The following is a 14,123-nucleotide window of genomic DNA, read 5'->3' on the forward strand; positions in this document are numbered from 1 at the left end:
AGTCAGTACCTGCAGTGCAGCATGAAAGAGTTATTAAATCAAATTAGAGGTCACTGGGGTATTAATTCATCCTACAGATCCATTTGAGAGAAACTGATTCACGCTGGAAGCACAAAACTCTTATTAATACAGTAGTCCTGGCACATACTCTGATCAAGTCAGCTTCTATTATTCTATGCTCCCTACAGTCATGACAGTTCATTGTGAATGAGTAAGGAAGTTTCAAATAATGCTTTGAAAACATACTTTTATTTTTATGTTTGCTGGCAGTTTTGGCTATATACTGAACCATTATATTTTTACCTCCTAGTTTAAACATTGCCAAATAGCAATCCTCTTGTTCAAGATAACATTTCTTCTTTACGAAACCAGATGTTCTGTCTGATCCACTGAGCAAGCTCCAACGATATTATCCAAACCCTCTGCATTTTCAACTCTTTTTTCTTATTACCATTTTCTTTTCCTCCAATACAGTATGCATACATCTATCTTTAAATAAAATGATCCCCAAATTTGTATGGTCTCCATAAGAATTGTTGCTTCGGGACTGCAGCTGCTATCAGAACTACAGGTTCCTTGTTTAATTCCCTGATGAAATTTCTTGAATTCCCTATGATATATCTGCCAAAATCTGAAGTGCTAGAATATCCTTTAGAGCTCTTGATTTCCCCCCAGAAAGATGTTTCTTAACCTGAAAATCTTGCTGCACAAGGATTTGCATAGCCTGTAAAGGGGCAACAGACTGACCAAGGTAGGCAGGCAAGTACTATTGACAGTCCAACACGGTATTGTGAGGTCCAATAGTGAAGGCACCAGGCTAGAAAATGGGAGACCATGAGTTCTAGTCTCGTCTTAGCCATGAAAGCTAGCTGGGTGATCTTGGGCCATAGTCACTCTTTCTCATTCCAAGTCATTTCCCAGGGATGTTGTAGAGAAAAATAAAAGGAGGATTGTTGGATATGTTAGCCAACTTGAGTTATTTGTAAAAATAATAAAGGTGGGATTTAGATAGATGGATAGATAGATAGCTAGATAGATAGATACTTTAGAACTGCAATAACTTCACTTTAGCAGCTTAATAGAAATTGGTGAAAACACAATGTGAAAAGGCAATTTGATAAAAATGAGAGCAAAGCTATTATTTCCTGTGTGGACACAATACTCCTATTAACTTAGCAACATACTGTATTTGTTTATCAGTTTTTATAAACTAATTCCATTAGCCACATGGATGATGTGTTCAGCTTTGGCTGTTAATGTGCGAACTTGAAAGAACCTTTTTCTAAAATCCAATTATTAAAACAAATACTTCTGTTTTCTCTAGTTACAAAACAATTAATAGATATATTATGAAGTATCATAAACATTTACATCTAAGAAATTTATTATCAGTCAAACCTACTTTAAATTTTGATATTCATATGAGAATGATTACAGTGTGTACAAATGAGTTTGCATTATTATTTTATTTTTTCAATTTTAGTATATATTTCTTGATTTTTGATTAATCATTTAGGTAGCTACATAAATATTTCACTAATATTTCTTATAATTGCTATTTCAGTGTATGGAAATTATATAAAGTTATATTTTCATAATTTGTATTTTTTTTCCTGAGAACTTATCATTGAAAAATAGTATTCAAGTAAAAGAATCAGGAAGAAATTTTTTCAGTACCTGAATGGTCCACAGTCAAAGGAAGGAGGCAGAGACATTATGGTATATGCAACTGGTAACACACTAAGGAACAAAATCAACAGTAAGAGTCCCATGTAAAAATTATTGGATTTAGAAGCTTTGAACACTCGTTCATGGGGAACATTGCTGCTCATAACAGCCCAGGTCTGGAAATACATGGAGATTAATAAACGTAATACGTTGATCCCCACAAGTCCTGGAGCATAAAAGGATCCCATCCTGTACATTAAGCGGGGTAGGGGGAAGCATGGAGAGGAGGGTAGAGGGAAAAGAGAAATACAAAAAAACACCCCTTTTTACAATGACAGATACTGCCTGTTTTCAAAAAGGTAACATATCAACCAGCTATAGTGAATCAAAATATAGATCTTTTACCAAGAAGTAGTATCTTCATTATAATGTCAATTTTTATTAAAAAATGCTTTTTGGATTGCAAAAGATATGCTTTTTCATCAGTCCATTCATCAGTGGCAGAAAAGGAAAACAATTTTCATTAGCTTATTCAATAGTCTTGCCTATGATCTGACATCCTAGCCATTCTATAAAGTGTCATGAAAGAGAGAAATAGGGCCTCTCCCTAAATACAATTAATTATGCAGAAGGCAAGTGAATCAATGCAGTTAGCACTGTGAATTTGCCATAGACCATGAATTTACTGAATTTTTTTCCAGATGCTGATACAGGACATTCATTGCCTCATCTATGTTCTATAAAAAACAAAACAAAACAAGCTTGAATGTTATAGCCTTATTTATGACAACCCACAACTTCAGATAATCACTTCCAGGGATTATATTTAGACCAGTGGTTCCCAACCTTTTTTATACCCTGCAGCCCTAGAACGCTTCTGATATATTCTCGCACTCCTTACAAAAGTTTGAAATAAAATGGCAATGAATTATGTATATACAGTATAATTTTGAAAACCCAAGTTTTCACACCCCCTGGAATATTGTCTCATATCCCCAGGGTGTGCAAGCACCCCTGGTTGGGAACCCCTGATCTAGACTATAAATAATATGGACAATAACATTGAGGTCTCAGAATTGCCATCACCTAGTCACTATAAAGCAAAGCTCTAAATTACTCTCTGGAAAATGTATGCCAAGTTGGAGCAGAGCACTAGTTTAAGGCAATGCCCTCCAACATCCAGTTCTGACAGATCAGAAGGATACAATGATCATTGGTTTCAAAAGTTACTGACAGGCCCATCAGAATACCTTGAATTCTGTGGGCTTTCTCTCCTAACTTGTCTTCCAATCTTATAAAATGGAAAAGCGAATGAACATCTAAAATCTCAACATGTAATGAACGCAAATATAATGAAGGAGATACAAATGCGGAAGATCTCTCTTTCTTTTTTCTAACCAATAAAACTAGAATTAGAATGGAACTTGCCATAGGTGTGGGACAATAATATAACTGAAACAGCTACATGGCAGTTATGCAACCCATGAAAACTAGATCTGTAAGAAATTAAACAGTTTAATGTGCATATTGAGATCCCATGGGATCCCACAATCTTTGAAAAAAAGATGAATTCAAATGAGAAAAAAAATCCAAAGTTCTGTAAGATGGCCTGGTTCTATTAAAATGTCTTGAAAAAATATGGAATATTTCAGCAACTCTGAAAAAGCACAAAAATAGAATACATAGCAATTTTCCTTCAGTTCAGTGAAGATGTAACAATAACTGTTACCATTTTCTCTAGCTAATAATGTTAACATGCTAGAGTATCTTACCAGATCATTCCTTGATTGAAGACCAAACCTAGCACATTACCACTAATATCAAACTCTCCATATGAAGGCTGTTGAGAAAACAAGAAATATGATGTAAATGCTAATAAGCCTTATTCAACTCTCCCCAAAACCTAAGCTGATATCCTTTATAGCTCTTTTTTATAAGACCCTGTAAGTGGAGATGTTAGGAATGTTAATTGGGAATCAACTGTAACAAAAGAGAGCAAGTATGGTTAAGATGGTTGAGATGTTGGACGAAGGATAGGGAAATGCAAGTTTTAGTCCATCTTTAGCTACAGAAACCCACTAGTGGACTTGAGCCAGGTGATCTCTCTTTCTCTGTGTCCACCTTATCACATAGATTGGCCATTGTGGAGACAAATAGGAAGAGCGTGTATGCCAACTTATATGCCTGTACAAAAGGTAGGATATAAATCTAATAAATGATAGATAGACAGACAAATAAAGAAGTAAATAAAGTACCTGATGCATAGAGAGATTTTTCTAATCCTATCTGCACAGTTCATTAAGTCAATGAACATTTTTACACTACCATTCATGGGATTTTGTGATTTCCCTTGTATTTGTATAATCAACATTTTAATATTTGCATACATTAAGGTTTTCATTTTCTCTTTTTTTCTCTTTTTTTAAAAGATACATTTAGTTTTTAAAATGTTACTAGCCATCTTGATGATCTGAGACGGGAAAGATAAGAGATGTTGCTGCTGCTGAATTATGCAATTCAATTCCTGTAGTCTTCACTAGAAGTTGAACAAAGAAAATATATAAAAGATCAGCTTAAAGCATTTGCTTAAATCTATTCTAAGCTGAAACTTGTGCTTCCTCTGCAAATAGCTACTTACAAATCCAGCCTCGAGATCCCAGCACCAGCAGTAGTTTACGAATCTGACAAAACAAGCCCGAAGAAAATCTCCCACTAGGATCGTTACAAATGTCACAAGAATATCAGATACTGTAAGCCTCACAAATTCCTGCAACAGAGCAAAAATTGAAAAAGATTTATTTAGAACTTCCTACAATTTCCTTTCTATTTTACATGGAATAAATTTGTTAGGGTAGGTAGAAACAAGAAAACCTGAGAAAATAAAAATGAGGAAAAATTGGGGGAACACTGGAGAAGGAGGAGGAAGAGGAGTAGAATTACCATTAGTTCATTGCAAAAGGCATCTTTATTTGGAACAGTTTAAATCCTGTGATGATACCTTTAACACTATCAAAACAACAATATCTGCCTGTCCCAGGAAAGGACTTAGTAGGTGGATAAAAATCCAATCCAGTCTAAACATATGACTGATTATATTAATAATACTACTGACTGGAAGCACTAAATCACAAATCAGAATACCACACCAACCAACTTCAGTCTGTCCCCAACTCCCAGTGAGGCGAGGCAGACGCCCGGTAGCTGAATATACACAAGAATTCTGGATCACTCCCAGCAAGCTGAACAGATGCCGGAAGACATCCTCCTTAGCCATTTCAAAGATGGCCTAAATTATGACCTGTATGACACTTGCCTGCCCTTGGGGGAGCCACACCAACTCAACAAGTCATATGTCCTGGCAGAGGAAGCAGAGATCGGCCTACTGAAGAGGCACAGCCGAGGAAAACCATGGGGCTGCTCGCCGCCTGAACCAATCCGTGAGCCAGCGAAGCCACCGGCTATGGCCAAGAAGCCAACGGGATGTTTCAAATGCAGGAGAGAGGGGCATCGGGCTGTAGAATGCAGCTCGAAAGCCTCCCAGCACAACCCAGACAGATCACCCGCCAGTAAATCCGGGAAGTCCCCAGCTAAGCCAAAAGAACCCACCATGAGAGCGATAGAGGCTGTGGAATCCCCAAACTCTGCCCAACGTGGGGAAGGAACTCCAGCCTACACCACAGGGCCGGTGGACGCCTCAGACGACAGCTCAGAGGGCGAATCCTTGGTAAGTGGACCCATTGCACCCATCCTCAAGACAGTGACTATATTAATTCCCTCCATGCCCGAAGCTGTCAAGGTGAAAGCCTTAATAGACTATTAAATGACATGGCAATCTATAAGGAAACCAATAATTCTGTAAAAGTTGGCGTGTAGAAGAAAATTTCAGAAAATTATAAATTAATGGAAATAAATAATATCTCACTACAATGATGAAGGCCACAATTAAATGGCCTGATTAGCCTATTCTCCAAATGAAATGCACCATATTTAGTCTTTAAAAAATGCTTAAATTGGCTTAAAAATCTTGTTGAGATGGGAATTTAGCAGCAGCTGGCATATTATCCAGTATTGTCCAGCTACCATATCCTCTATTGGATAGTACCTCTCAAACCTTTTTCTTCTGGAAAAGCAAGGGCCAATCTCTTTGCTCTAGCTGGGCAATAGGTATCTACTTATGGGATTTCAAAACAGTTGGAAAGCAGCTGAAGAAAGATTCATCCTGCCTGCCAAGGATTGACTTGGGCAGGTAAATAATGCTGTGTGCAAAATGCATGTTAAATTTATACATGAAAAGTTACAAGTATCAAAATGCACATTTATTTAGACAAACAAAGCCATCACTTTAAAAAGAAGTCCTTTCTTTCCAGCCCTTTTATAATCTATTAAATTTTAGCATTAGCCAAGACTTTTTAGGAAGCTGGATTGCATTTCAGAAAGCAGGATTGCTTTCTTTTTTATTATTATTTCATTTTTTTAATCTATCTATCTTTTCCCTGTCTTGTTTAGGGAGTTTTAGGAGAATAAATAAATAAATGCAGAGTTCTAGCACGTCATCATTTTTCAGTCACTTAAGGATTTCACATGAGAAATCAGTTTTCTTCAAGTTACTGAAAAAATGAAATATTGAACTTTGCAGAAATTGGAAAGCCTAAACTATGGAAATCTACAAAAAGAAAGAAACAATATTTGTTTTTTTTAAAAAAAGAATTCTATAAGGTTTTTATATGAGGCAAATCTTATAAATATCATCTACTTGTATATTGTTTCTTAAATATTTTCCCTCAGAACCTCTTTCCACTTTTAAAAATTATGGACAACAAAAAAAGCTTTGTTTGCATGAGTTATATTTGTCAATATTTATCATATTAAAAATTAAAATCAATGCCTTTGCTGCTTATACTTGCAGCATCCACCAATTGTTTGATGAGATTTTAATATTATATTATTTTTTTTTAACATAGACTGGCAAATCCTGATTCTTTCATGGAGCCATGAGAGGATATTAGGGAACCTCCAGGGGATTACATTTTAAGAATCAGTGTAGTAGGACCTCTGTAGGTCATGGTTTACAAGGCTAGTCACAAAATAAAATGTTCCAGCCTAAACCTACCAAAGCCTGCTTTCAAACTGCTGGAGGAAGTATGTAGGAGGTTGAATTTCTGATGGCATGGAGTTGAGGTGGATGCCCATTTTAGGGATGGGGTAACTAAAAGTTGGGATAAACCCAAAATGGCAATTTGTTTTCCCTTTCAGTTATTGCTGAAGTTATCGCTTTCCCTTTCAGTGAAAATTTATCCTTACATCCACAATCAAATTGGTTAATCTTATAAAAATAAATAAAATAAATGTTGAAATCAAAGATTGACCTGTGTAAATTAGGAAAAATAGCCCCTCTGTCAGAAAATATGATTGACTAGAATAAATGGTAAAGGAAGCCGGCCATTTCCTTATGCAAGTCTTCTTTGGAAATATCCTCAGTGACCTGAAATAAAGCTATGGAAATAAAAAAAGGTTTATGAAATAAGAATATGGAAAACTATATTTGGTGTAGTTGAACTAAGTATCCACGTCAATACTTGGTAAAGATGGAGAAGATATGTTAGAGGAACATTTAATCACTTATCTTATTCCTGTAGTTCTTTTTATAAAAGTTTATAGACTGATAACTATTTTCTGAATCTATTAAATGATTTTCAAGTGCATGGACTATAATTTGCTATTAATTTGACTGGAATGAACTCTATCAGAACATTGTCTGAAGCACTGTACAGCATAACTGCTTTTTTATTTACTTACTATTCCCACAGTTGTTTCCCAGCAAGGTCCTCGAGGTACATCAGCTGGATCCATTGGCGGTGGAATAAGAGCACTTCCATTCCTTGAAGTTGAGTTATGGAAGGTTAGGATAGTCCAATGCGTTATGTTCCTGATCACACCTTCTTCAGTCAGCTGCAATAGGAAAAAAGGGTAATTCTGGATAATTTTATGGTTTCATATATGTGTGTATGTGTGTGTGTATGTGTGTATGTGTGTGTGTTTCTATGTATTTGTATTTTACATTGCTATTCCAACTTTGTATTGTCCAGATTTCTAATTTTAATTTCTTCTTGTTGTCTGCATGTAGCCTGGGCAAACCTTGAGCATATTTTGATTTAATATTATCCTTTAGCCAAAACTTTTTCTCTGTATGCACTTTTTAAAACTATTCTCACATTGACAATTTTATTTAGGATGGTTTGAATTATTGAATACCAGTTACCTTATACTTGTCAATGACTGAAATAAAATTAAGTAAGAAAAAAATTGTAATACAAGAGTATTAGCTATTTAAACTGCATGCTGGCGCCTTAACAAGATTCCACATATAACAACAGCAATGAAAACAAATTGTTTTGATGTCATTTGGAACTCAACCAAATTTCATTATTGGTGGAAAATGGCTTATTCTGGGATGCTCAGGAGTATTAATATCTTCAGCAAAAAACAATGAATGGCCATCACAACAAATGTGGTAGATATGTGATTATATCTTTTTTAAAAAAATTAAATAAAATTTACAAATACAAAGATAAAAAAGTAAAATAAATTAAGAAAAATAAAAAAATAAAGAAAAATAGAAAAAAATAGAAAAAAATAAAGGAAAATAAAAGAAAAGCTATATAAAAATGGCTTCCCACTCCTTACATATAAGTACAAGCAATTTAGCTAACTTAATATTTTCGGTAAAAATAATACTTCAGTTAAAAATCTCTTTTCCTATATCTCACATCTTATCCATAGTCAAATTAAAAAAAAAAAAACAATCATTCAGTCGTAATCAGCAAAAGTCTGCTAAGAGGTACCAGAAATATTAACCTATATATTTTAATTTTAATAAAAACATTCAATTTTATAATCCAAAGTTATAATTTTCTCCAACAAATAAGACAGAAGAAATATTTTCCCACTCTCAAATAAATATTTAAAGCTTAGACATACAGCCTAGATCAGTGTTTCTCAACTTTGACAATTTTAAGTCATGTGGACTTCAACTCCCAGAATTCCACAGCCAGCATTGCTGGCTGTGGAATTCTGGGAGTTGAAGTCCACATGACTTAAAATTGTCAAGGTTGACAAACACTGGCCTAGATGAAAAAGAACTTCCATTAACAGCTATCAGAAGCTACATGGAATATATATTTAACCCTTGTCAAACAAATTCACTTTATAAATCTTTACATTTTTAAAAAGTTTAATCTTTAGTCCCATCAAATAATATCTCACAAGCTGATTTCTTATCACTATCTCTTTGTCTCTTTCCAAAGAGCAGCTTGAAAAATTCCTTTTTCTCTCTTCTAAGAAAGACTTTCTATTATTATATACATTCCTTTTGTAAATCCAAAGTAAGAAGATTTTCCAAATCTCTCTTTTGTGCAGCCAGATTTTATATTTTTTTCTCTCCTATTAAAGCAGTTTAAAAAGCCAAAGCTAACAGTGAGCCACGAAATATGGGGCACTGTTATATAATAGGCAAGGCTGATTGCATATAAACGAGTGTATGCCCTTTTACATTCTTCACCTTTTCCTTGACGTCATCCATTAAGGCCAGTAAGAAAGTATACAGATTCCCCAGGAAAAGTGCAAAGATGCGTCCCAGTTGCCATTTCAGCCCAATGCGAGGATGATAATCTTCTAAGGCTGCAATAGTTTCAAACAGTGGAGGGCAAAACATTCCAAGTAGTGACATAACAATTTCAACCTGCAAAAAAGAAAAAAGAGAATTTTTGTCACAATGGGATCAGCTACGTGCACACCTGCTGCTGACTGAGAATCTTGGAAACTCTTCACTGAAATGGGACTATCACAGAGCTAGCAAGGTTAAATAAAAGATGGGAGGTCATGGATGACCAAACTCTGTCTATAGTATTAGGAGCTTCAGTCATACCATGACAGTCATTATCCTGACTTTACTATTGTGTGAAAGTGAAAGTGGGCTCTATTGTTGTCTCCATTATCTGCCCTACAATTCTATCCATGCTGAAAAATGAAGACCAGAATGCGAGTAAATTTAATATTAAAACAAAAAGAGCTTCACTTCCATCCCCCATCCCATAAAAAGTAATGTGAACAGCTGTTTAGATTCCCATTTTTTTTAGTGCTTTCTAAGTGATAGCAAAACAGGGGGAACCAGAACATCTGGAAAGAAGCTATTCCAAGGGATGCAGCAATCATTTTAGGGCTCTCTATCTCTCTTGGATGGTGAATTCTGAAACACTTTCTTCTTCTGGATCATATGCCCAGAGAGTCAGATTCATTTGATAAGAGATGGTCCCGAAGGTACTAATAAAAGCTAAAAGCAATTGAAGTACAATGCAGTAACAGATGACTTTTGTCTGAACCGGGCAACAGAAGCAGTACCAGTACTATACAAATGTCTTACTTCGTTTCTTTCATACCAGCCAATGTTTTGCATTTTTGAAAAGGCCTGGGATCGTTTCACAACAAAATAAATGAGGTAGCCGCTTCCACATAAGCAACATATTATAAGTACATTGGCCAGAACCCTCAGAAATCTTCTTAGATGGATGTTTTCATCTTTGTTGCTTTCTTGCTCATCCACAATTGACTCCTTAATATAGATGTAAGAAACAATGGGAATAATTATTGCATAGGGTATGTAGGATTTCAGCCTACTGTATACACATTCATTTGCAAAACAAATACAGTTGTGATTTTTAAATAAAGGACACTCTATTTCATAACATATGGATGATAACAGTTTTTATAAACATTTAAATACATTTTATAACCAGCTATAAATAGCGAGCTTTTATAATCTATTGCTGCTTTCTTGTTACATTCTTAAAATGCAGATGAATATAGTGATATACAAAAACTGACTTTAATTATTTTGATTACAAATGAACGAAAGAAGGTGGAGATGGCTGGATCTAGTTCTAGTACCTACATATATGTATGTTTCTCCCTTAGAAAGGGATGATGAAAATGAAATTTGTGCAACTGCTTCCTCCTATGACCCAACCTACTCAATTTCTTGATTTTGCAAGAATACTGTTCCAGAGGAAAAGTGCTGGCACTGCGAAGACTTGTTTCCATGGTTCAACAAGATAACATTGTTTAATAGAAGGAAACTGGATCATGCCCTCTCTACTAACTCTGACGGGCAGAAACAATAAGAGAATGATGGTGCTGTAAATAGCCTGGCCCTATGCCATTGACGGCTTTGTAAATAATAACCAGCACCTTGAATCACACCCACAAGCCTATTAAGAGTCAGTGCAGCAACAGTGTTACATAGGCATAACAAGAAATAACAAAAAAATGTCTATGCCTCAGTATTCTGAACCAGCTGTAGCTCCTGAATGCTCTTCAAAGGCTGTAGTATATAAAGAACATTACAATAATCTAAACTGTGGATGTCTGAGTTACCATTGGCCCAGGAATGGGTGCAATTGGTGCACAAGGCAAACCAATGCAAAATGCCACCATTTGCCATTTGTCCTTGGAGCAAGAGCCGAGAGTCCAGGAAGACCTCCAAATTGCTCATCAATTCTGACTGTATCTCCATGCAAAGTTAAAGATAGAATTTCCCTGAAACTAGGGGCCTTAAAACCTTTAGCAATTTCATTATCATATATTTAAAAAGTTTGTCTATGTTTGATGAGAATATTAAATTGAAAAATTATATACCTGTGTTAAAAAAAGCAAGCAACATGAGATACTTGTAATGTATCACATGGGACCTCAATATTGACTATATAGAGCAACAATATTGTCAATGAAACCTTCCAATGAAGATACTGATCATACAAGTAGCTACAATTTAAGAAAAACAACTGTACATCTTCTGATAAAATGCTGGATGTGAGGATTCAGTTGTTATGTAAAATGTCTATATTTTCTCCTTTGAAATTTTGCCAAAGTTGCAATACAACAGAGGTGTTTGCATCTTGCCTGGAGGGTACCTTGAAGCTAGTTGTGATGGATGCAAATTTGTTATCTGCTGTCTCTGGATTGCCTATAAGGTAGTCCCAGCTAGTGAACATTTTCCAGCTAAAAATGAAGTTCTCATCATCTCCATCCCCTGTGTCTTCATGGGCATTCCGGGCCATCCTGTAGATGGAATAATATATAGTCTATTTAGCCACCAGGTGTCTCTCTTATGCACAGATTTTTTTGCAGCAATTTCTGTGTTTTCTCTGTACTTATTAAACATTTATTAAAATCTTTATCACTATTTAGGGACATACTGACTGACTGACTGACTGACTGAATGAATGAATGACTGAATGAATAAATGAACAAATGCCTCACATATGCTGTTCAGGCAAACCTTCAAATAAGTGCCATACCAATATACCATATAGTCTCAGATTAAGCTGGCATTCTCCAATTTCTTGGATTTTATGATTAAGATAGAATAAGTGGGCAGTTTCAATTTTGATATATATTCCTTGTATTTTTTGGGATAGTGCAATAAAGCAAGGTCAATATCCTGAAGATGTACATCTTTCCCTGTTTCCTTCTATTCAGTTTGAAAGGGATATGGTTGCTTCATGGGAAGAATATATAGTGTGGAACTACATAAAGAACAAATAGAACTTACGATCTTATTACAACCATCAGGCTATAACCATACACGCCGATGACACCAACCATGAAATATGCCATTGGTAGCCTGTACTTTAACCAACCAATTGTTCTTTGATTGTTGTAGTAGCCATAGAAAATGGCTGAATGTTTAATATAACCCTGAAAGGAGGAAAGGACCATATCAGATGTCCATTTACATAATTTAAAATCTAAGGTTATTCCATTATAAGTGGCTGGTTGAGGATCAACTGGTTTCATTTTAAAATTCTGGTTATTGAAGTCTATCTAGTACATTCTATATGGTATCAATTTTAACATAATCTTCAATGTATTTATTTAAAAATATCTGAATTCAGTAAGCATTACTTTTTAGTATTTGGATTTGGCAGCTAGATTTGGTAAATGTATTCAGGTACATACATTTTAAAAACAATTTTCAAATAATCAGTAAGTATTACATGTCAGAAAACATCTTTTCAAATAATAGTTTCCTCAAATTATGTTGTCATAGCAGTGTCATGAGAGCATTATTTCTGTTTTTCTAAACAATATGGGAAGAGCCTGTATACTCTAATCCTCCTATATTCTGTTCCATGCTTACAATCATTTTAGCACATTTTCCATAGCAGTGTTTAGATCTGTTCTTTCATTATCATGTTGCAAATGCAAAAATAAAATAAACAATATGAACATCCTCATTTTTCTATGTTAAGACTCAGAATTTATTATTATCATTAAAAATATTCTTATTGGCGGTGGTCTTGAAATGTCTTACCTCTTATTTCTCTGACTTTTTCCAGTGCAAGCATAAAATGAAAATTATAGCCTGCAGAACATTTTTCCAAAATGAATGTCTTCAGCTAAAATGAAACCTGTCTGTCATCTTGTTATATAACTGATTTACTGGAAAAATATTATTTGAGCTGAAATCTAGCTCATCTATGCTACCTGAAGCTGGGCATACTGGGATCAATATTACTGACTATTCATCTTTTTCACTGTTAAATCTAATCTTAATGATATATACTCTATGAAATATATTGTCCTGACCTTCAATGCATCCACAGATATGTTAACTTTGTGAGCCTGCAGAGATAGTACCATGGGATAAGGATCACTATAAAATGCTAACATATAGTTTATCTGGTGTTATAATTTCTATAATACAATTCTTAGGATTGGATTTACACATATGTGAAGGTGAAAGTTCATTCTCCAAGCTTGTGGGTTGGTTTCCAAACATTCATAACTGGACTAGGTAACATCTTCAACGGAGTTTAGGAGATGTCTGTGTCAGTGCTCTTCTGTTTATAAAGGCTTCAGGTGTGGGTGTCCAAACCAACCGTACAGCCAACCAGAGACAACAATGACCCTCAACCAACCATATACTGAATAAAATACACTGGTAGTCCTTGACTGACAACCACAATTAAACCCAAAATTTATGCTGCTAAGCAAGATATTTATTAATTGAGTTTTTTTACAACCTTTCTTGCCACAGTTGTTAAGTGAATCACTGTTGGGAGTCCTCAACTTATAAAAGTTCATTTAGTGATTGTTCAAAGTTACAACAGCACTGAAAACAGTAATTTATGACTGTTTTTCACACTTAACGATCTTTGTAGCATCTCTATGATCATGTGAGCAGAATTCAGCTGCTTGGAAAACTAACTCACACTTATGACTGTTGCTGTGATCACCTTTTGCAACCTTTTGACAAGCAAAATCAATGGGGATTCATTTAACAACTATGTTACTAACTTATCAACTACGATGATTCACTTAACAACTATGGCCAGAAAGATGGTAAAATGAGGAAAATTCACTTAACAAATGTTTCACTTAACAACAAAAATTTTGGG

General features: G+C 35.0%; 1 protein-coding gene across 1 annotated transcript in view; it reads right to left on the reverse strand.

Moving 5' to 3' along the window:
- The window catches only part of TMC2 (transmembrane channel like 2), a 45,992-nt gene that overhangs the window by 7,956 nt on the left and 23,913 nt on the right, over positions 1 to 14,123 (reverse strand). Inside the window, exons 7-14 of the mRNA XM_039336983.1 lie at positions 12,275 to 12,420; positions 11,634 to 11,781; positions 10,088 to 10,276; positions 9,227 to 9,406; positions 7,465 to 7,617; positions 4,307 to 4,435; positions 3,441 to 3,508; positions 1,678 to 1,917 (exon numbers count right to left, since the gene is read on the reverse strand). Of these exons, the coding sequence (XP_039192917.1) occupies positions 1,678 to 1,917; positions 3,441 to 3,508; positions 4,307 to 4,435; positions 7,465 to 7,617; positions 9,227 to 9,406; positions 10,088 to 10,276; positions 11,634 to 11,781; positions 12,275 to 12,420 (1,253 nt within the window). The remainder of the gene's footprint in view (positions 1 to 1,677; positions 1,918 to 3,440; positions 3,509 to 4,306; positions 4,436 to 7,464; positions 7,618 to 9,226; positions 9,407 to 10,087; positions 10,277 to 11,633; positions 11,782 to 12,274; positions 12,421 to 14,123) is intronic.

Source organism: Crotalus tigris, unplaced genomic scaffold (genome assembly GCF_016545835.1).
Source record: "Crotalus tigris isolate CLP2741 ecotype Arizona unplaced genomic scaffold, ASM1654583v1 scf7180000017666.379230911805:20528666, whole genome shotgun sequence".
In the NCBI taxonomy this organism is placed as follows: domain Eukaryota; kingdom Metazoa; phylum Chordata; class Lepidosauria; order Squamata; family Viperidae; genus Crotalus; species Crotalus tigris.